The 24,625-nt window shown below is 36.6% G+C and overlaps 1 protein-coding gene across 1 annotated transcript; it reads left to right on the top strand.

The window, feature by feature from the left end:
- Positions 1-21,300: 21,300 nt before the first annotated feature.
- Positions 21,301-24,259, top strand: LOC106616429 (pyruvate kinase). Its single transcript, XM_014233081.3, has 2 exons — positions 21,301-22,793; positions 23,909-24,259. Exons 1-2 carry the CDS (start codon positions 21,422-21,424, stop codon positions 24,145-24,147), a joined length of 1,611 nt encoding a protein of 536 aa, XP_014088556.2. The 5' UTR covers positions 21,301-21,421; the 3' UTR covers positions 24,148-24,259.
- Positions 24,260-24,625: the final 366 nt, after the last annotated feature.

The raw sequence follows: 24,625 nt of genomic DNA, 5'->3' as shown, positions 1-24,625 counted from the left end.
AACGAGACTGTACGAATATAGTGGTAGAGATGGACAAAATGAAGAAATCGGAGTATCGGAGACTGCATTGGAGGTTTCGACAGAAGATTCCTTGCGGTTGCGGATAGCACACGACAAAAAACGAATAAAAACAACAGCTAAAAAACATGTGATTCGCTACAGTTCCAATGAACGAATAGTTCAAACGAAGCTTTGGCTGCTACGAGATAGAAAACATTTCGAGATGAAGCGAATGACGCGAGGCAAAAGTTGCCGAGATAATGTAGACAACGGCGATGACATTGATCGATCAGAGAACAGAAACAACCGCCAAACTCTGGCGCACGACGACAGCACAACGCAGAGTCGGAGTAATGGAAAAAGGGCGAAGTGAAGGCGATGGCCAACTGCGGTGTATGGCAAGGCATTTCGCTCGAGCTCGAATAGCAAACTAAATGAGCGGCTTAACGAGTTTAAAGAGGAGAATAATAAACGACAATGACAAGAAGGCAATGCAATAGCAACAAAAAAGTAGTAAATAAAAGTCAACAGTAGCAGCTACGTAAAACGCACTTAACTAAATGCAACAGCAAAAGAAACGGCTTGAATACGCAGAGCAACGCTTTTAATTTTCCTAAGTCAATATGCGCCAATCTCCTTGCTTAGCTGTTATTGCACGCGGACGTGTCGTGGCAGCGAGAAACGCGAAAGTGTCATTCAACTTTCATTGCTGGTTCTTCCATATTTTACTTCCCGAGCTGAGATTTTTCGTCCGCCCAACGGCCGCGTGCGTCTCTAATGAGTCGCCAAGTACAACGATGTGGCATTTGTTTGCTGGTGCGGCATTGGCATTCACACCAAAGTAGGTGGTGGCTGCCGATGTCGTGTTGCAATGTCGCCAAACAAGCGACAGCCACGACAACTTGCACTCGACTTGCGATCCAACCGATCGAACGAGATCGCGACAAAGTCGATTGAAAGTTGTTCTAATGACAGTGATTGTGTTGATTGTGAAAGGCGTTGCATGTTCGGTTAGATGCTGGTTGTAGCGAAAGAAAGCTCCATGTGTGGATATATAGGTATGTACCTACATATGTGGGCTGATTAATATGTGTTTGGTTGTTCTTCCGCAAGTTTAATTAATTTGTATTACAGTGTGTAAAAATGTGACAACTTCTAATGGTATTCATTGCTTTCATATAAAGCAAATATGCAAACTGGCAATATTTAAGTTATTACAATTGTACTTGTAAGTACTTGACCAGATCGAATATTCATTAAGGTATTATTGATAACCTTCCTATGATACAAACTATCTGTATTTTCTCCACAGTATTTTTACTATTTTTGAAATGAAATTTTTTTGGATTTATTATGATGTAGTTTTGAAAAGTCTGATACCTAATCCTTGCATCAAAGAAACAGACCTGTAAAATAAATTACCAGAATTGCTATCTAATCATCTGTTGAAAAAAGTAGACTTGATTCCAAGATATATATTTTTTCGTCTGCTAAAGTACAGTAAACCTTTAATTACTTAGACCTTCAGAGGTTGGTAACATTATTGGCTTAATCCACCGATATCTCTTGAGGTTACCTGTAGATATTGAGATATGTATTTAATCACTTTCTACAAAGCTTTTGATATCCAACACAAACAATCTTGTCCGAGTGTTCCTGGTTAGAGGTCAGGCTGAAAGGCTCCATTGCTTCTTCCAAATATGAAATTGAATTTCCATTTTGAGCTGTTGCCATAATAAGGCTGCTGGATACTGCTTGAAACGAAGTCTTTGAATTTAAGAATTTCGGTTCCAAGTAAAGTTTTACATATATACTCCAGATCAAAAAGTTTCATTGAAACTCTACAATCCGATTCCAATCGCATTTGCTGTTAGTAAAAATTTAATAAAATCCAGACTTCATGTTAAACTTCAGCCAGCTTAAGCTCGTGGTGATTTATAATGTATTTTATTATTAAATAATAAACACCTAGAGATCTTAATCTCATTAATCATCAAAGTTTTTTTTTCCTTTTGTAATCCCATTCGAGAATCGTTAGCTTTTGGCCAGAAGACGAGATAATCTATCCCCCTAAGACGAGATAATCTGTCCCCTGCAGGCAGAACAACAAAAGAAATCCCCGAGATACCTCCTTCTAACTCACTACAAAACCAATAAGCATTGCTGAAGCATAGTTAACATTCTTTGGAGGTAAGTAATAGCTTTTTAAATTAGTTCCAGCCTAACAAAGTGGTCTTCTAAACTATCACTTGATCGGCCAACTTTGAAATGAGTCGATCTTCATAATCAATGTCAAGCCTTCCACAAAACACCGAGTCTCCCACTTCACTAAGATTCTCAAACGTCCATTTACTATTTGTCGTGGGTACAACACTGACAGAATCCTCCGAGAATAACATCAAGCCACTTGATAAAAATTTACGAACATGTAAAATTAAGAACTTAGCATAGGTGTTTCTAGAAGGCGTTTAACAACGGTCAAAAGTTACTTCTAAATTTCGAGATCGGGATCATAAAAATTACCACCAAGTCTATGTTTGGTATGGACAAATCATAAAAAACCTCCCGGCTCCTTAAATCTAAAAAAAAAATTCTGTCTACAACAATTTACAGTGGATTGGGGGATCTTTATTTTTGTACACTGCACAGGGTATATTAAGTTTGCCACGAAGAAGACCCCCCTCTGGGGTTAGGAAACCCTATAAAACAATTGAAGTCAATTTAGGCATGTCCGTCGATCTGTCTGTATATACGCGAACTAGTCCTCAGTTTTTGAAATATTGATCACAAACTTTGCACACTTTCATTTCTTCCCAAGAAGCCAATCATTTGACGGAACCGCCGATATCGCTATAACATACAACTGGAACACAAACTAAACGACCAAAATCAAGTTCTTGTATAGAAAACTTTTTTTGACAAGATACGAGTATCTTCAAGAAAGTTGGCATGTATTATATTATTTTCCAAGACAGCGATATGTTCTCAGAACAAATTGTTTGGATCGGATTGCTATAGCATATACCTGCCATACACACTGATCATTCAAAATGAAGTACTTGTAAAAAAACTTTATCATTTGTCAAGGGTATTATAGCTTCTGAGTAACCGAAGTTAACATTTATTTTGTTTAAAACTAAAAAAATTGATTCTCCGTATCAATGGTAGTCGTTTGGATGAGGTAGAATTGTTAATCAAGTTGTTAAACCATCGTTTTATCGGGCCCACCTATTGATAACCGATTCATATCAAGAAATAGTATGCCAAATTTGCCACCTAAGTTTAATGATTTGACCCCGTAGACTAAGTTTTTGGGGGTCTATCAGTTCAGAACAAATATTCAGTACTACTGCAAGATAAAGATATGCCGGATAAAGTGGAGGAAAATCGGATCGCCAGAATCATCTTTACAATACTAATAGAGCCCAATGTTAGCCATTTTATTCATTTTTATCTAACGTCTACCCTTCAGAAGAAAACCACCCTTTATATTTATGTGTTTATAATGTGTAGTAGGTCTACCTAAGGCTATAGCGTTAAGAAACATTCCAAGTGCAAGATCAAATTTTAAGCAGAATAAATTGAGATCACAGTTATCGAAGTCATATTCTAGAAGACTTATCCATATTCTAACTTGATTTTTGATATTACTAAGTATATTTACTCAAGTGAACATTCCCTTAAAAAAATCGAATAACTCTCATTCCATTTGCAACAATTTTATTCGCATCAATTTTATTCGCAAATCCTTGCCAATCCGGCAACGCATGAATATATTATGCATAAATATTTTAAGTGCAAAACACTTGCGCACTATTACCGAAATAATTTATGCGCAATGGCCTGCAGTAAGTCTCCTTAACAGGCATCCTTTTGCGCGTACCCTGCCACTTGGCCGTCATTTCTATGCCATCAACCAGCATCAACTTCTTTCATTTCGCCATAATTCGCATTCGTTTTGACGCGCGTAAATGTTCAACCGACAACTGGCAGTCCGGCCGAGCATCGAAGCGAGCGAGCAAGTGAGCTATGTTGGCTGTAGTTGAATGCATTTGCCCGTCGTCCATCGCTCTGGTTATGGGTTGTTGTTGGTGTGTGTCAACACTTGGCATGTGTCACTCAAAGTTTACGAGCACTTTTACAACAACTTTTACAGCGCACTAGCAATGCTCGACAATAAAGAAGGGATTTAAAGCTGAACAATGATTGCCGACCAACAGCTGCGCTTGCTTGCTTGCTAAGCTTTATACTGGCAGCCATACAACAATACGTTTCTAAACAATTCTACAAAAGGCACAAAAGAGCTCCTGTATTGTATTGGGGATGTGTATGTCTGCAAGCGTATGGCTTGTCCAACCACCCCTCCACAACATAGTGCCGTCACACTTAGTGCGCCAAACATCACTTCACGCTTTTCAATTGTTGCCACTTTGGGTGGGTGTCGAGTTGCTAGCTGGCTGACTGACTGACTGACAGAATGGCTAGCTGCCCATTGAATGATGGGAAAATTGAAAAACTCCAAAGAAAATGGAACATTCGGAAAAGTGCTGCACGTTGTGAAATGTAGTAAAAGTTATTTTCTGCTAGTAAAATATGGTTAGGGTTAGTTCGCACTGACCCTGTAGGTAACTATTTCCGCGCATCTGTTTTTCAACACCAAAAAATGGGATAAATATATACAGCAATACTTTAAAGCGTTTCAATCACCCCGTTTCTCAAGAAACAGTTATAATCTCATTTGAAAACCTGTGCTGGCTCCACACGTTGCAACATTTAGTTGAACATTTTATATACAGCCTGACTAATTCCAATATATGTTGAGGTTTGACACAACCCCAACTTTCTAGTAATAATTATCTTATTATGGTGGTTCTATAAGACAAGATCCTGTTGAATGGCTAACCAATTGCGTATTACTATGAGACGCTGTAGAGAGATTTCAGCTGTAAAACGAAAAGCTAGATATTTCGTATATCGAACACAGTATGACTCTTGGCTTTTTCAGACAGTACCACGTTAAAACATTCTCACAGGTACCAAAAGTGAATTCAAACATAACGTAAAATGGTGTTCAAAATCTGGGTTATTAAAACCAGAGGACCTGCTCTTGTTTTTGAAGTTTGAATAAGTCGAAGGGCCTTTTAAAACGAATATCAGACAAACGAATATCAGAATTGGTCTGCCACATGCCAAACTCACCTCCATTTAGAATACGAATACGTTTAAACTGCCATACAAGATTTTAAATTTTTCCTACCGACGTTTCTCGTAGAAGCCTAATACGTAGTATATGTTTATACGAATATGTACATCTATTCCATTATTGGTTTGTTTTTATACTCTACAAAAGTGTTGGTGGTATGTGAAATGGACGGGCAGCCACAGTTGTAGAAATTGATTTGTCATCGAATTTGTTGCTCGTATTTCTTTGCTTTCAGTTTTTGTCAATCACATTTGCTGACAAACATGGGTGGGTGGGTTTCCGAGGCGGCAACATGTGTGACAAATGACGCCTTGGCTAGCGAAACCGCTTTTTATACTACTTACAATTACTTTTCTAAATCTTGATTTCCTAGGACAAATTTTACAGCGAATTGAAGTTTCTTGTGAAGTTTTTGTTACTTCTAGATATGCAATAGATTTAACTTAGATTAAATAGCGTAGTCTTAAAGCAAGTATTCGAATCTATTAAGTTAAATTATCTGAGTTAATTTAACCGTGTCCGTCTCTATATCTGCTATTCTCTCAGTTTTTGAAATAATGATCTGAAATTTTGAACACGTCTTTTTCTCTCCAAGAAACTGCTCATTTATCGGAACTACTGACATAATCATATAGCTGCCATACAAGCTGACCGATCGAACCCAAGTCGTTCTATGAAAAACTTATAACTATAAAAAATGCACCTGTGAAGAGTATTACTGCTTTGATGCATTCGTCTTATTATTGCAACCTCAAGTTTCTGGTTTATACGATATTATATTCAAGTCGAGTTTAATCGGCTAACACGCGAACAAATTAACTAGACTAACATAACCTAACTTTTATTTAAAATGCGTTCTAAAATGATTGAAGGATATAAGATAGCCTAGGCCAATTAAGCTTACATATATGGAACTCCTTTTAATATTTACCAAATGGTTGCAGCCGCACATGCCTCGTTGACTGAACCAATGAAATATTTCGCCGTCGTACATTTGTATGCATGTATGTATGTGGGTAGAACAATTAAATACTCATTCTTTCACAATTCTCACAAATGGCAAGAGAAATAAAATATCAAGAGTCAAAAGCTCAGTGCAGTGCAAATTTTTCGCATTACTGCACAGATAATGAAGCATTCACCACCAAACCGGAGCCACTAGAGGCCAGCCAACAAAGTCGGGAGCATTTTTATAGCATAGAAACCGTTCGAAAACTGGTTCAACGGAAAGTTTAAGAACTACGACTCTTCAGATACGCAAAAGAAGCTAATGACCAGTGTACCAAATCGCACACATATACACAGGTTTACTGAATAGTGGTGACTTGCTTGCAACAAAAAGTTGCAGGAACTCCAAAATGCAGATATATATGTATATGTATGTTATATACTCAACTGCTTTCGGATGGATTCGTAGATGTGTGAGTGATCACAAGCAGCTCTGAGTCGCTGTGCACATTGCGTGCATAGTTGCTTATCGAGCAGCTTTGTGAATTGGGATTTTAATTGCCCGTCTAAATGGACTCAAATGGCTTCACAGGAAAGCTGCCATGAGAGAGATGACGTCTGGTAAATGAAATCAGAAGTTCACAGAATTTCGTGTTTCAATGGAAGTTTATAAGTGTTTATATTTCTTACAATAATATAAATTTGTACATTCGCTTAATCATGACCTGGCTATAATAATCATGAGAAACCAGAAATGATAGAAATAGATGTACTTTTATATTTAACGAAAAAATATATTGGATCGAGACGTCAGTAACAAAAGTAGAAAGAATTTGTTTACAATAACAATTATTAAAAAAACTTATTTTGATCGTTATTCCAATTAGCTCACCAGCTTATAACCGCACATATGGACAAAAAATAATATCTGTGGAATATTCCACCGTTTTTATACCCTGAATAGGGTACATTTAGTTTGCCACGAAGTTTATAATACCCAGAAAGAAACGTCGGCGGCATTACAAAAAAAAATAATATACATATATATATATAGTGGTCAGTATAACGAGGTCGGTTTATATACGCGAACTAGTCCCTCTATCTGAACGATCGAAATCAAATATTTGCATTGAACTTTTTCATTTGACGATATATCCACACCATATTTGGCATAGGTTATTGCCCAAGGCAACGGTGCAATCTCTGAAGACATCAGATCGAGTCACCGAAGCATATATGTAGCTGCCATACAAACTGACCGATAAAGTTCTCGTAAGGAATCTTCTCTCCTTGTAAAGGGTTTCGCTTACAGCTTCAATTATAGCTTCGGCGCAACCGATACTAACAGTTTTTCTTTTTTTTTTTAATATGTTTACGGATGAGAGTTTTTCTTGTCCATAAACTTCAATATACCTATGTTTGATAATATACCTTTGATATCGCATACAGAATCATTAGTCTCTATTTATATGTTGTGTAATAGGTTTAGTACTGGTTTTTTTTACGGACGTTCAATGGGTTCACACCTATTAGTAACATTATATTATACACTCACTCACAAATTTTAATTATTTGTCAAGTAATGTATATTCAATCAATCTTATCAATCGACATAATGGTGAAAAAAGATGGAAAGGCTGATAATAGGTTGAACCTTTAGTATTTAAAATCTTTCTTATAAATACCTCGTTTATCTTACTATATAAATTCGTGCTACGATGTCGTTACCTCCCACTACTTTGATACGTAAAAAAACGTATGTATATACATAATACGTACATATGTGGTCTATTTAAGTTGCGGTTGCTGCGTATTCAATTAAAAAATGCTTAAGCAAGTCCTTATAAGAAACAGTCTTACGTGTGTTCTCAGAAAAGCCGGTTAGACTAGCCGATATACATAGTTAAGAGTTCATTAGCGATGATTCTTGTCAGGTTTTTGTTTGTTTTCCTTTATTGATACTCATCACCTATTATAATCATCGTTGTTAACACCTTGCTTATGAACACATAAAAGTACTCGGATATGCATACAAGGCGAAATGTAACATATTAGGTGCTTGTATTAAAATTTCCAATAAGGCACAAAGTAACACCCATGTTTTAGGATATTGTTGTGATGATAAACAACAATTATTTAGCATAACTCAAATATTTTGTTTTTTATAATGAATTTCTATACTCTTGCAACATGATGCTAAAAAGTATAATAGTATTTTGTTCATCGAACGGTTGTTTGTATCACCTAAAACTAACCGAGTTAGATATAGGCTTATATATATATATATATATATATAAATAATCAGGATGACGAGCCCAGTTGAAATCCGGATGTCTGTCTATCCGTCCCTTTGTGCAAGCTGTAACTTGAGTAAAAATTGAGGCATCGTCTTGAAACTTGTACATGTGTTCCGTGGTCGAAGGGGAAGGACGAATTCGTAGATAGGAGTAATCGGACCTCTGCCGCGCACACAAAACGCTATTAAACGAAAACCTATAAAGGGCCATAACTAAACAGTAAACTGTAATTTAGCACAGAGTATCGCAGTAGAAAGGAAACATGTGAGCTAAACGCTTTGAAAAATAGGCTTTTCCCCGTTTTCTAAGAGGTTTAATGTACATGTCTCCTAGACCATTCAAACTATTATAACAAAATTTGCTCAGGACAAATTATTTACGCATCCCTACGAGCACTGTAAAAATATATTAAATCGAATGATAACACCGCCAATTCCCCATATAACGGTTCTGTTAGAAACTACCTAAAGTGCGATAAATCAATAAATAAATGAGTCGGAAACCAAAAATTTTACATCCGAGATCATAGGAGAGAGCTTTATAAGAGCCGCAATCGAAATTGAACGATGGGCGTAGCACCGCCCATATTTAGATGAAATCACATATCTCTGGACCGATTCTCTCGACCGATTTCCACCAAATTCGGTAGGTATTATTCTGAAACTATAGCCACGCCTACTTCTCATAACACACAATTTTAAATTGCATCTATTCCAGTATACAAATTAAGCACCATTGAATGTATCGCGATAAAACTTTGCATTTACTTATCTGTATGTAGTATGCTCGTGTGCCAAAAGTAATTAAATGGGATCGAAAATTACCTTACTCCCCATATACCTAATAGATAAATTTTCGAACTTCTGGTTGACTTTATACCGCATATATGCGTCAATATGTGAGTTATCTTAATGAGATTGAAAGAGCGTGCTTTCCTAATAACAATGTATTTTGTGCATAAAATGAGTATGTCGGTCAGTGTAACATATGAGTTATACAGATTGGTTGAAAAGTTTATGCGCTCGAAATGAAAAAATACTGTTTTGGTACGAAATATATTTTTTATTCAATATAATCTCCTGTAAGTTGAATACATTTATTCCAATGATCCTCCAATAATTTTTTGATATCCCTATAATGACTTTCCGGAAGCTCTGTCTGTCTGTCTACGGCTCTAATAGCCTCTTCAATTGACGAAAAACGCTTTCCACGAAGGAACTGTGTCAGGTTTCTGAAAAGGTAGTAGTCGCTGAGAGCCAAATCTAACCGAATACGGTGGATGCTCAAGCAATTCGTACTTTAATTCGTTGAATTTTGTCATTGATAAAACACCTTTGTGACAAGATGCATTGTCTTGATGTAAATTAATTTTTTTGTGCTGCAAACCAGATCTTTTTTCACGAAGATTTTCATCCAGCTGATTCAAAAGACTGCAATAATATTTAAGGTTAATTGTTTTACCTTTCTGCAGATAATCAATCAACAAAACTCCTTTTGCATTCCAAAAAACTGATACCATAAGCTTCTTTGCTGATCATTGTGATTTCAACTGCTTTGGAGCGGAACAACCAGCTTCAGTCCACTGTAAACGTTCTTGTTTCAATTTAGGATCATGGTAGTAGTGCCAAGTCTCGTCTATTGTTATGAAACGATGCAAGAAATGGTTTTTATTCTGCTTAAAACGCACTAAATTATGCTGAGAAATTTGTTTTCGATTGAGTTTTTGTTGAATTGTTGTCGTGTGCGGCACTAACTTTTCAAACAGCTTTTTCATATTTAATTCTCCATGTAAAATATGGAGTATACGTTCGTCTGAGATGCCTATGGCATTAATAATTTCACACTTAGTCAAACGTGTATTGTTATTTCTTGGTGAAACCAACCAAGCTGTATATTTATAAAATAGTTTGAAAAAATTTCCTTGAATATGCATAAACAATGTCAAAAGTTAGTGAAGCCCAGAAATTTACTGCCCCAATATACCCTTTATAATGATTTCCGGCATCCCACTTGTCTTTAAAACGTTGGATTGGTCAAAATGTGTGATACACTGAGTATACATCGAATAGGTTTAGATCTTGCTCCAAACCTCATAACGTTAATATAATCAATTCTGGTCTTCTGGCTGACATTTTTACAGCAACTCAATATATTAAATTTAGAATTTTCAGTTGAGTTTATATCAGATGTATCTTCATATAGTAAAATAGTATAGTTTTAAAACTAACTGAATCTATAACCAATAATATAAGTTAATAAGATACAAATTTGATTGTATTCGACGATTTCGTCGAACAATGAGTGTTGAATTCTTTCGCAACATTTTTTAGTACAAAGTTTTGCTAGCACCTGCATGAGTATAAAATGTTGAGTAACACCCGAATTTAGCTCTTCCTTATTTGTTACGAATAAATAATGTTGGCGTTTGGGAATTTAAAATAACTATAGAGCTTCGTATACACGCTATTATAAGAAAAATCTCTTTCCAAATTAGGACATTCTAGATACTGAAATTATAGCTTCAGCCTTAGCTGTTACCTCCATATCATGCAAAATTTCTGAGGATCGGTTTTTCGGACCACGTTTACTTTAAAGGATAATGCGCATCATCAAAGACGCCGTACAGTGCGAACTATGCTATAATTGCTGTGGAGTAGAGTATCGTAGAAGACCCGAATGCGCGCAACAATTTCAGTTGTGCCCATCCGCCTTATGGAAGATTTTGCGAAATGATCTTAGGTCGCGAGCTTATAAAATCCAACTCGTTAAAAAATTTAAGTCAAACGATCATCAAATTCATCATATGAGCCCAAAACGAGGTAGTTACCCATCCCGATTTTCACAAGAAAATTTTGTTCAGCGATGAAACTCACTCTTGGTCGAATGGGTAGGTTGATAAACAAAGTGTTCGCATTTGCAGTGAAGATAATCCATTCTTGAAACGTTCATTCTTGAGACGCCGTTACATCCTCTAAAAGTCACTGTTTGGTGTGCTCTATGGGCAAAGACAATCACTGGTCTATATTTCTTCAAAAATGAGCTGGCCATAATGTTACAGTCAATGGAGAACGCTATAGAGCCATGATTAATGACTGTATAAGAGGATGTTGATGTGGGCAAGCTTTGGCTCCACCAAGACGACGCTACATGCAATACAGTCAACGAAACAATCAATTTATTGAAGAAACTAAGGAACCTTTTGGTTAGGTCGTGCGACATAACACCGATAGACTAGGAATTTTCGCTTGTCTACGCAGATAAACCCGAGACGATTGACGCGTTGGAAGAGAATTTTCGGCGCGTTATTGCTAACATACGGCTCCAATTATTGCAAAAACTGATCGAAACGTGAACCACTCGGCTGGAATTTCTACCAGGTGCAGAGGTCATTTGCCCGAAAAATTTTTTAAACCATAATGGCAAACATTTATCTCTTTATTAAAGCTAAATTTTTGGCCATTACACTAAATTATGTGCGTTGTATTTCTTTTTTAAACGGCATTATCTACCTCATTTCAAAAATATTAGACGGCTCCAGTGAAGTTCTCGCTTCAATCATAATAAAAAAGCTTCTAAGTTCACTGATCGATTATTTGATAATATATGTGAAAGTGTAATGGTAATATTATATATTGTTACTAAAAAATATATACGGAAAGACAACCGCTTATTTCAGACTCAATATGATCATGTGGATAAACTCAATATTCTCCTTACAATTGGGGTAAAAGCTTTGCTTATTGACAATCGTGTTTTAGTAGCGAACAGCTAATATCAATTTAACAAGAAACCTGGAACCAGATTATATATGAAAAGTGAAAGCAAGGGCCGACTTTCAAGAGGCATCTTCTGCACTTATTTGACTTATTTATAGCCAATATTACCAGTAAATTTCTATTCCACATGCGAAAGTCTATTAAAAGAAGAAAAGCTTGCAGTTAGTGTGCTCCTGTATCATTATTCAAATCTTATGTTTTCAGCAACATTTCTACAAAATTTATTGAATTCTATCTCTAACTGACTACACCAGCCTTAAATGCAACATGCAACTGCTTATTTCTAGCACTCTACCATATACACATCTACATATAAATATATGCATATGTACATAAGTAAGTTGATATGGTACAGCGACAAACCGATGCGCGCTTATCTTGTAATCAGCAAAAGTGATGGCAAACAAGCAAAGCTAACAACAACATGACAACAAGCTACAAATTTCATAGCCAAATGTGAGAGGCTGGTGGAACAAATGAATGGGTGCAATAAACTTCACCTTGCAACATGGGCACTAGAGCTGGCACCATGCTTAAGGTATACATGCATATGGAAATGTATGTGTGTGTGTATGTGCTTGATTTCCTTCCACTTTAGTGGAGTTGTTGCCGCAGTTCTAATTTCTTACACATCGCACTTTTCCCATAAATTTAGTTGCAGCATTAACAGCGTTGTGCTATAGAGGTGTGCGCATGCGCGTAAGAAGTCTATGTAATATGGTGCGCAGTGCGAAGGTAATAGGTACATTTTCGTGACAGGATAAAAATGTAAGCAAGTGTAAGCAGATGAGTAAGGAAGACTTATTTCGAACCGAAATAATAATTATTTAAGCCGTTTACTTTATAAATTCAGCTTTTCATACTCTGAACAGGGTTGCCACGAAGTTTGTAGCAACCAAAAGAAAACTTCAGAGATCCTATAAAGTATATAAATACATAATATATAAGTGATCAGCGTGATAAGCTTGGTAGATTTAGGCATGTCCGGCTGTCTGTTCGTCTATCTGCATGTATATAAGCGTACTAGTTCTTCAGTTTTTGAAATTTTGCATACCTATTTTTCTCTTCAAGAATCTGCTTATTTGTCGGAACCGCAGATATCGGACAAATATAGCATATACCTGACATACAAACTGAAACTTTATTATATTATATAACGAAACATTTTCAAGAAATTTTGTATGGATTATTGTCCATTACAAAAATATAATCTCTAGTTCTCTTATGAAAACTTTTTTGTGAAGCTAATGCATCTTAATAAATTATATTTTAAGCTATGAGAAATTTTCTCAGTTACAGAATATTGAACACCTAAATAAATACGCAAAACTTTAGCATTTTAAAAAACCCGTTTGATTACAGCTCATGGCGCTATTGTCAAAAATGTTTGATTCATCGATAATAATTTACTTTTTCTTGGTCCAGCTCGAAATATATGAAACTATCCATCGCTTTGTGTATAACGAAATACAAAGTAATCTGCAAAAAATATAATCGACACAAACGGCGATGTAAGCAGATCAACTTCCGATAAGCCAATAAGTAAGGACTTAACTTCCTAGTAAAAGTGAGAGCTTCTACCTTGGTTTTATACATTTCGTACGATTCCTTAGTCGTCTTTAATGAGTTTAGCTTTACTAGCAGAACTGAGGTCCGCATCAAGATTTAACCTAACATGAAACGTTTTTTACAGAAACCAGGTAATGGTTAATCTTCTCAGAAAGTCTTTTCGGCGTTTTTAATCGCCTTGGAACTTTTAGGTTCTAAGATGAAAAACAATAAGGCACATTCCTAAAATTAGTTGAGAATATCGGCACGGTCAAGCGCTATCAGCAACTTTCTAAAACCCTAGTGTATCCCGCATGTCGCTCGGGTATAATAAAAAAGAGCTATACTTCAACTATATAGCGCGGTTAGTTTTGATAGTTGCCGTAATTTCATGAGCATGCAACATGTAGCATACAGCATTGCACATAACGATCAGTGTTTGCCTGCTGATGATCAGTTTATAAGCTTTTGCTGTTGCAACTAATATGACTAGGCATGAGAACGAGACTGCGAGTAAGTGGAGAAGCTTATGTGAGGATGCGCCGAGCAGCAGCGCTATGAATTATTGAAAATCACTAGAGATTCTCAATTTGATTAGCAGTTGGCTTCAATGAAGTGCAGTTAATTGTGTTTCGTGCAATCACTTGGTGCGGCAGCTGTGTAACTTTTCGCAAGCCAAGTGCTCATACCGCCAGGTTTTAATTAAAAATTACGTAGGCTGTACCTTTTGAGTGCTGCGAATTTTAGGGCATCAAATCATTGTTGTTGCGCACAAGTACTTTGTTATCATTTGCGCTGCGACTGGTAGAACTTCATTGTTTTCGCGCATTTTTACACGCCCGCCATGCAGGTGTGGCAGCACATTTAATGGCTCCACCACATAAGAGGCCAGCAACAACAAATACACGTAGCTATTGCGTGCTCATGCAACTTGTTGCTGCAACATAAAGATCTTGTAAGTATGTATGTGCCTGTTTATGTTGCCAAAGCTTATGTGCTTCATATATATGTGTGTGTGTGTTGCATGTGTGTGAAGTTGCTGAAAATTTATGACTACACAATGAAGTTGTTCACAACTCAGCATGCTCTGCATCATAAACCACATTTCAGCCGCAACTAAAGCCACCGACAAAAATGTTTATTGCTCTTACGAGAGTTTGGCAATCAGTGTTTGTGAATTACCAACTTACCGCCGTTGTGATGGTTATAAAATTTTAAATTGGACACAAATCCTTCGAGACATAAAACTATGACTTTACAACGCAGGAAATTGAGGAAAAATCACTAACTTACAACAACAGTAAATGGTCAATTAAATTATTAAGAATATTTATGTGTTTGTATGGCAATAATTATTGTTGGATATCTATAAGCTTCTATGCCGGGTGTCACATGTAAGGATAACACTTATTTTATATACGATATAAAAATTTTAAAACTAAATTGAAGGAATAACATAAAATATCTTGGTTTAAAGTTACGCACAAGAATTCTTCTACTTTATTGGCGCAATTTACTTTATTAGCTGAAATGAAGTTATCCTCAATTTGAACTTTTCGTCTTAGAGACGGTTTAATTCAGAAAAATCTCAAAGGTTGTAATCAGTACTTTCAGAAGCTCAGAACAGAAAATCATTGAAAAAGCCTTAAAATGTCTTCAAACTTTCTGTAGGTAGACTTTCATGAGAGATAATAGGTAGACCTTATCCATCAAAGAATCCATTAGCGGCTTTTCTGTGCTCTGGTCCCCAACCGTGATATTAGGCTGGTTTTGATGACTTATACTATGGTAGTACACCTTGCAAAGAAATTTCATCCATCATATAAAGAGGAACTACAATAATTTTCATGAGAACAGCCAACCCGATAATCACATACAGTTTTATCGACTCTGCTTACCTTCCAGGTCATTTCTATGTAGTAGTATTTATGATGTCTACGAGTTAGCCTTTTGGAAGATTCTGTAAATATTTTTTACTATGGACAGAGTATATCTATTTACCTGAACAGAGTATACCACAGCTACTATTAAGTCTGACACGAAGTTTGTAACACCCGAAAACGTCGGAGACTCTATAAAATATATCTCTTTAGATGTGTGGTTTTCAATGAGGCAATACTTTTTTCAGAGTTGATATTTTTGACTGTTGCATGAATAATACACAGTTTGGTTTGCCATTTACATAGAAATGGGGAACACTATGCGTTGCTGCGAAAGAACTTTGGTTCCAACAAGACAGCGCTACATGCCATACAGTCAACGAAACAATCAATTTATTATAGGAAATTTGTTCCCAGCGCTTTATCTTGCTCGTCGTCTAGCTGTAGCGTGGCCTCAAAGATAGTTCGAATTAACACCGCTGGACTATTTTTTTTCTTTGTGGGGTTTTGTGAAGTTGCTTGTCAACGTAGATATGTCCGAGACGTTTGATGCCTTGAAAGAGAATTTTCTGTGCGTTGTTGCTGGCATACGGCCCAAATCGCTGCAAAAAGTGGTCGAAAATTGATCCTCTCAACTGGAATTTATTCAAGCCAGCCACGGCGGTCACTTGCCCGAAATTAATTTTAAAACCTAATAGCAAACTCATATCGTGGTAATAAAGCTAAATTCTTGGCCATAACATTAAATTATATGCGTTTTATTTCTTCTTTAAAAACAAAAACATCCTTTATACAAAAATGATCAGCGTGACGAGCTGAGTCGATTTAGCCATGTTCATCTGTCGGTATATATGCGAACTAGTCCTTCCGTATTTGAGATATCGACATAAAATTTTGTACACGCCCTTTTCTCCCTAAGAAGCTGTTCATTCATCCGAAACGCAGATATCGGACAATTATAGCATATGGCTGTCATACACAGTTACCTATCAAAATAAAGTTCTTATTTTGAAACTTTTTACTTAAAAAGATATCTTCACGCAATTTGGCATGGATTACTCCAAAGCAACGTTACTATCTCCGAACAAATTGCTTAGATCGGACCACTACAGCATATAGTTGCTAATACAAGTTTGTATAGTTGTCTTATCTGATGCGAATTCAAAGATGTCTGAAAACTTTTTGCATAGTATAGACTAGTCCAACTATAATCCAAATTAAAAAGTTTTCTAGATTTGACGTCGTTGTAACTGTAAACAAAAAACGACTAGATTATTTTTATTTTAGAAATTTAAAAAAAAAAAAGATTCACATAAAATATTTAAACTATTCCAAATCGATTCATATTCATCCAACAATCTATATTTAGGGAATATTTTCACATCACCGATCAAAAAAATGTCCAATATGAAACAAGTAAGGAAGGGCTAAGTTCGGGTGTAACCGAACATTTCAGCTCTTGCAACTTGCAAGGAACAACGGCGGAGGAACACCTTCCGGTTTTAGCAAAACTTTATAAAAAACTAAGGAAAGTATCGCCGTAATTTCATCCATTTAAGGAAAGAGGATCGATCCGCTGTTATTGGAAAACGATTTTTTCTGAGTTTCATTAAGATTTTTACATATTGACTGATAGATGCGGTATAAAGTGAACCGGAGGTTCTAAAATATTTATGATATATAAATGGGTGCTAAGGGAAATTTTAACCTGCTTTTACCTATTTTTGGACGTAAGATGAAATACGTCGATGGCACTATTTGTGCAAAGTTTTGTTCTGATAAGTGAAAATATCAGATGAAATTTAGAAGTTTGTTATAATGTCTAATAGGACAGTTTGGGTAACCGCACGCATTAAAATTGGTTGAAATCGGTCAAGTAGTTCTTGAGATATAGCATTTCAGCTAAAGGTGGGCGGTGCCACTCCCCTTGTCCAATTTTCGCACCAGTTCCTGTAAAGTCCTTCCCTACCATCTTGGTTGTGAAATTTAATGCTTGCGGTTCATTTATTCAGTGAGTAATCGTACTTTAAGTAATTTTCAACATAACCAGTATTTGGAGATTGGGCGTGGCTAATATCCGACTTTACCCAATTTCACATGTTTCATCAAGATATCTCAATTTTTACTCAAGTTATCACTTGGACGGGCAGACGGACAGATAGTCAATCAGATTTCAACTCGCCTCGTCATCTTGATCATGTATATATATGGTATATAACTCGAGATCTATTTCGATCTGAACAAAACTATTATACTCGGTAGCAACATGTTGCAAGAATATTAAAAGCAATTATATAATCCTGATGAATACAAAAAAAGGGGTATTTACAGTTTTTCAAAGCCAAATTTCTTCGAAATTCTATCATAAAATAATCATTATTAAAAAAACAACTTATTTCCTATAAATAATTTCATTAATTCAGGACTAAGTTCAGTATGCCTTTAAAATTTGTTGCAACATTTATGTATGTGCAACATATGATACTCGCATGCCACATTTAGGGTTTGGCCGCACTTCCTTTACACCACATAATCCTCAGCTAAAGCTCATGTAGTAAATAATACTCTTAAAACTTCTGTCCAACCGACAAAACTACCGAGTGACTCCATCAGAGCAAACAAAAAACAACTTATTGCCTTGGAAAGAGATCCAAGGTGAAGCGCGGGGTTCGCACACTCAAACCCTGTTGAAGTTGAAACAAAGCCAACAATTAATTTGCCACATAAATCCTTCAAATGCAATCCAAATAATATCACTTACCACAAAAAAGCAGAGTACAAACAACAACAATGAAAACAACCAACATTGTAAGCGGCCAGCAAAGCCAATTGTTGCCAACTGCTGTTGTTGTTGTTGTGAACTTCTGAAAGCTTTATTTTGCTCACATACACATTACCAGCCTTATTGCTGTTGCTGTCGACCGATTACGAACAACTTCAAGTGCTTCCTGTACAATGATTTTGTGGCTTACCAAAAAGGCTGCTACTGCCTGCTGCCACTGTTGCCACTGCTCTCTGCAGCAGCTCCTGGCCAACTAAGCAGCTGCCAACAATTTTGATAGTGACGTTGGCGCTAACGCTTTTTGTTTCGTAGCAATTTTCATAATAACAACTTTTGTTTATTGTTTTTAACAGCATTGTTGGAAAGTTTAATCCTTTTGCTTCCATTCGCCACGAGCTGGAACAATGCGATGTGCCGCAGAGCAACAACTGGATTTATGTTGGACAAAAATTATGAAGATTGCATGGGATGTAGTAGCCATTGTTTATGTATATGTGGGTTTCTAAGCTTTTGAGCGCGTGTGTGTGTATCTGTGTTGATACCGGTTAATAGGCATTATGGGTTGTCGGTAGCCACAGGCGATAATAAGATATACAAGGATACAAGGGAGACTTAAGTGAGTACATACATAAATTTTTTGGTTGAATGCGAATATATTTTCAAAATATATTAGAAAAAATAAATTTTATATATTAGAAACGCATAAAAATCCAAGTAAATATTATTGTCCTAAGAAATAAATTCTACACAATTCAAATATTTGAATTACTAAACTTTCCACATACGTTTTTTTTAATGTATTGAAAGCGTATTTCAAATAAGATGTGGAAAAAATCAAATAAATTAATTGCGAGAAATTAGTTTTTTACTCTCGTAATATACGGATACGGATTTTCGAAATCCTTTCGAATTAAACATAAATTTGGTCCCCATTATTGCTTTCCCATCCAGAGTTGAGTGAGATAGAGGTGAGGTAGACAAAGCCATAGGGATAAGTATATATACGGACGGGTCCAAACTAGATAATCACGTGAGAGGTAATATCTTTTCAGAAAAATTAGATGCCAGATTTGCCTGCCGACTACTAGCCCCCTGCAGTATCTTTCAATCGAAGATCACAGCAATTAAAGAATACCTTCTTGTTTTGACAAGGAAAATGTTTACAACCAAAAATATATTTAAATAGCCAAGCGGCTTTAAATCACTTAAATCTCTCAGCATTTCATCAAAGATAGTGATAGAATGCCTTGATCTCTTAGTGGATCTGACATGCTATTTAACGATAAACCTGCAATGGGTTCTAGGAAAGAGTGATTTTGGATACACATGCCGATCAATTAAATTCAAACTCCCCTATTGGCAGAGATTTCAGCAGACTGGGGATACTGCACAATGATTATTGTAGAAGTTGAGAGAAGAAGAAGCTATAGAACATCTTCTATGCGAATACAAGGCTTTGTATGAGAAAAGCATCGCCACTATCCGTGGTGTGTTTCCTGGCGATGTCTCTTGCCAATATTAAAATTTATAAACAGGAGCACAGATAAGTTCAGAGAGGACATAATAGTGTTTCAAAATGAGCCCTCTAAAGGTCAATGTGCATTGTCAGACATCGACTATACCTAACTACCTACCTACTCTCTCAATATACTATACACCCTATTAAATATTTGTGCCAGCATAACAAAGGGAATGATATAGAGTAATTTATATGACTACTCGGAATTATTCCCACAATATCTCATAACGGTTAATAAAGCGAATATATAGGGGACCTTTTCTAAATATTAACAAAATGTTTTTGCAGAAAAGTTTGTTCCTCGAACCATCGTGACTCAAATTTGGTCAACATAGTTCCATTCGCTTGATACCATAAGCCCATAATTTGAAAATAGATAAAATCGGACTTTACTTAGTTGACTTTAAGCAGGATAACCCAGTAGAGTTATTGCGAGTTTTAGAAAAATGGAAATAGAACAGTATCGGCCGATAATCCGACTCTTGTTTTTAGAGGAAAATAGCTCAGATATATCAAAGAACGCTTGGATGCTGTATACGACTTTCGTGAGCGACTGTCAATAATTGATTTAAAAGCACTTCATCGCACGACGATGGTGAGGCACGCCTAGATGCTCTGAAAACGGGCTACCTTGAAGAGCAACGTAACAAAAGTTTTCGATTTTATATAGCCAGGGCCCCGAATGAACGCGCGCTAGAAAGCTGGAACAATAGGCATCTCAAAAAACCACGTAGGTCAAATACCCATTTCTCGGGTTCTTCAAATTCGTGCTCATTCGACTAATATATGGTATAAACTTAGTCTTGCCATAAGTTCCGTTACAAGTTTAGGACGCTATAAAAATGTAACTATAACACATTTTTTTTTAAATTACTTTTATTTTAATAACGCATATATAAGATGAACGATGCACAATATTTTATTCGAAATGGTCACCTTTTGCTTTCACACAAGCCCTCAAATGATTCGGCCATTGATCAAAAGAGGCACACAAAGTTTCTATTGGTATTAACGACGCTGCTTGCACCAAAGATTTTTTGGCAGGCCATGTTCTCAAATTCTGACCACAAAACTGTAGCCCAATCCAAAACCATAAATATTGCTTTAAAACCAAAGAATAAAAAGAACGGTATATATATGTATATAGGTGCAAATACCAGGCAACTAAATATAGTAGTACTTAATATGAAGAAGAGACCTTAAGATTGCGCGGACATAAAAAATAAATCAGGTACTTTCATAAGTACAAATATGTCGATAATTCGGTTCTACCATAAATATACCGATAAAATACGGTGACAACCAATTGTAGCATTTTTCATCTATGACAGATGCCAAAAGAAATGTAAAAATATTTTCTATTGAAAAAGAAAAGAATCTAAACCGCAATTTTTATTAATTTCACTAAATTTACAGTTTTCCTAAAATACAAAAAAAGTAATAGCAAATAAACCAACAAATATTCAAAATGAGCCTTTTTAGCGATTCTGAAACACAACTGGAGCATATGTGTCGTTTGCAATTCGACGGGCAGCCGCTAACGCGACGCCGTACAAATATTATTTGCACCATTGGCGTTGTGTCGCGCAACAAAACGATGCTCAAGAACCTGGTTAAGGCCGGCATGAATATAGTACGACTGAATTTCTCGCACGAATCTCATGAGCATCATAAATCCACCATCGATATGATACACGAAGCATGCGACGAGCTTGCCGATGAGGGCGGTTACCGCAAGCACATTGCCATCGCTGTGGACACGAAAGGTCCCGAAATACGTACCGGTTCTTTTGAGGGTGTCAATGAAGTGGAACTGAAAAAGAACGACAACATACGACTCTCCATTAACAAGGATCTTATGGATAAGGGTAGCAAAGAAACTGTCTATGTTGACTATCCCAATATTATTAATGTTATGCAGCCAGGTAATATTATTTATCTATGCGATGGCACCATTACGCTGCTAGTTAAAGAAGTAGCGGTGGATTGTGTGATCTGTCAGGTGGAAGTTGGCGGTATACTGGGTGCGGCAAAGGGTGTTTGGTTGGGCAGTGTTAATCTTGATTTACCACCTGTGTCCGAGAAGGATCGCTACGATCTGCGCTTCGCAGTTGAAAATAATGTCGACTTCATATTTGCGTCGAAGATACGTAACCCTTCTGCCATACGTGAGATACGCGCCGTTATGGGTGAACGTGGCAAGGATATACAGGTTGTATGCAAAATCGATTGTACACAAATCTTAAATTATCTCGATGAAGTGATCAATGCCTCTGACGGCATACTAATCGATCGCAGCAGTTTGGGCATTGATGTGCCAGCTGAAAAGCTTTTTCTGCTGCAGAAAGCAATTATAGCGCGCTGCAATCGTGTCGGTAAGCCAGTGATAGTTGGCACTCAGCTGCTCACATCGATGAACTTTGAATCGCGTCCAACACGCTCCGAAGTAGCCGACTTAGGCAATACAGTAATCGATGGTGTTGATGGTGTAATGATAGCGAGTGAGAGTGCGATTGGCAAGTATCCGCTAGAGACAGTTACTTGCATGGCTAATATCTGTGCCGAGGCCGAGGCTGTCATTTGGCATCGCCAATTGCACAAAGAACTTATGATTAACAATCCAGCGGCAATCGATGCGGTGCATGCCGTGGCATTGGCGGCTGTGGACTCGGCGCAAAAATCTATGGCAGCATTAATTATAACGCTCACAACATCCGGCAAATCGGCATATTTGATAAGCATGTATCGACCGCATTGTCCCATCGTAGCCCTGACGCGTTGCACTAAAACAGCAAGGCAATGCAATTTGAGACGCGGCGTCTATCCGGTTTTGTTTCTAGGTAGGAGCTGCAAAACACTTCAGATTCGGACGGCCAATATTTTTATTTCGAATATTTTCGGGGTTGGAATAGATTAGGTTAAAAAGTCGTTCCTAACAGGGATCTCACATAGACAGCTTATAGTGGTCCCGTTATGATAACTAGAACTACTATAAAATTGATCATATAGGCCCCCATAAATCGATGATGCGCCTTGAGCCGACCACAAATTTGTTGAGGCGGCTAATATCATTTTCGGCTGTCTTCTGATTCGCCAAAGGTACTACCGAGATATTTCAACCTCAGTCTTGCCACAGTTGGACAATGCAGAGGAAGTGACTAAATATTTCCCTCTCTCCTTTCATACAATTCGTGTCCGAATGAATTTTATACCTTACAGCATGACTGCCTATTGAACAATATCCAGTAAGAACTCCTACGATTGCGCCAACATGAACTTTGCTAATGGCAAGTAGTTCAGTAGGTCTCCTACTTTCTACTCTAAACCAACCAACGCCTGCTAAGCACACGCAAGGTCCAGTGCTAGAACACGAATTGACAACGGCGATCCAATTCGTTCCCATTTCGATTTGAGCGGGGTAACGGTGCCACTCTAGATGCAGTTTTCAACGATTCAGCTATGATAAAGCACCCAAATGAGTCTGCTAATAAAGTAAGTTTTCGCGGTTGGTCTAAGAATTCTCTAGATAGGCACTTAGGAAATACCGAAATCTTATAGTCCCTGGCCAAAGAAATATAATTGGCATTAACAGTAGGAGTTTAAATCTCTATATACTCATTGTACAAACAACTGATCTTACATAATGAATGCGCTTAGTAGATAGAGAACCAAGGAATTCAAATCGAAGATTATCTTAGTTCCAAAAGTTGGAATAAAGTCGAGGAAATATTGAATTTACTACAAACTCATTCAATCCGGACTGCTGGTTTCCTAGCTCTGAGACTTACATAAAGAAATACTTTGCTAAGAAGTTATTCTTAGGCCTAAAGGAGCTTCTAACTATAACCTTTCAAATAATCACCAATTTTTTTCGAAATATATTTAAACTTTCACTGTTTTGAGTGAAAATTACTAAATGATCTACTAAGCTCCTTCGAATTATTCTTCTTTTCAGAAAAACCCGAGCCCGACTACCAGAAAGACGTCGAATTACGCGCTCAGTACGCGTTAGTCGCCGCTAAGAAGCTTAAACTCGTCGACAAAGGTGATACGGTTGTGATAGTTTCACCGTGGAAGGAGGGTACCGGTTTCACAAATAATATGCGTATAGCGTATGCTTTCTTTGAACCCGATAAAATTGAGTGTATAGCGAAACGTAGTACAATGAAACAACAAGGCAAGAATGTAGGGTAATTTGCGAAACAAAAATACTCGTATATATATGTATGTCTGAAAATTATCTGTCAAAAATCATATTTTTAATAAAGTTATATCGTTTTCATAGGAGAATTTTTTGTTGCAATGAGAGGACGTTTTTTATTTTCTTTCTTGCTCTTCTTCTTCTTTAAAAAAATATTGTCCTTGATTCATATATGGTATATATATATATATATGCTATACAATATATAATTGTTTAAAATATATATATATTTCATTTTGCTTTAATCTCTGTGAATTCCATTGTTGATGACAATGATGGATTTTATGTGATATTTCAAACCAAAACATGAACAAAAGATGATGCGAAGTACGAAAGACAATAGACTATTAATCGGAGCTCTTTTTGTTTTTGTTCTGGTTTTTCTCCGCACATATATTTTAATACATACGTTTATATTTATATTTAAAGCAGCATTTACCAAACAATTTATAATTTTAAAATTTGCCTGAA

Source organism: Bactrocera oleae, chromosome 4 (genome assembly GCF_042242935.1).
Source record: "Bactrocera oleae isolate idBacOlea1 chromosome 4, idBacOlea1, whole genome shotgun sequence".
NCBI classification, from domain to species: domain Eukaryota; kingdom Metazoa; phylum Arthropoda; class Insecta; order Diptera; family Tephritidae; genus Bactrocera; species Bactrocera oleae.
This window is presented reverse-complemented; position numbering and strand designations above follow the sequence as displayed.

What these genes read in the sequence shown, in the direction of transcription:
- LOC106616429 (XM_014233081.3), top strand. Translation starts at nt 21,422, where the DNA reads ATGAGCCTTTTTAGCGATTCTGAAACACAACTGGAGCATATGTGTCGT. An exon ending in CTATCCGGTTTTGTTTCTAG is followed by an intron (nt 22,794 to 23,908) that starts GTAGGAGCTGCA and finishes TCTTCTTTTCAG; the next exon opens with AAAAACCCGAGCCCGACTAC.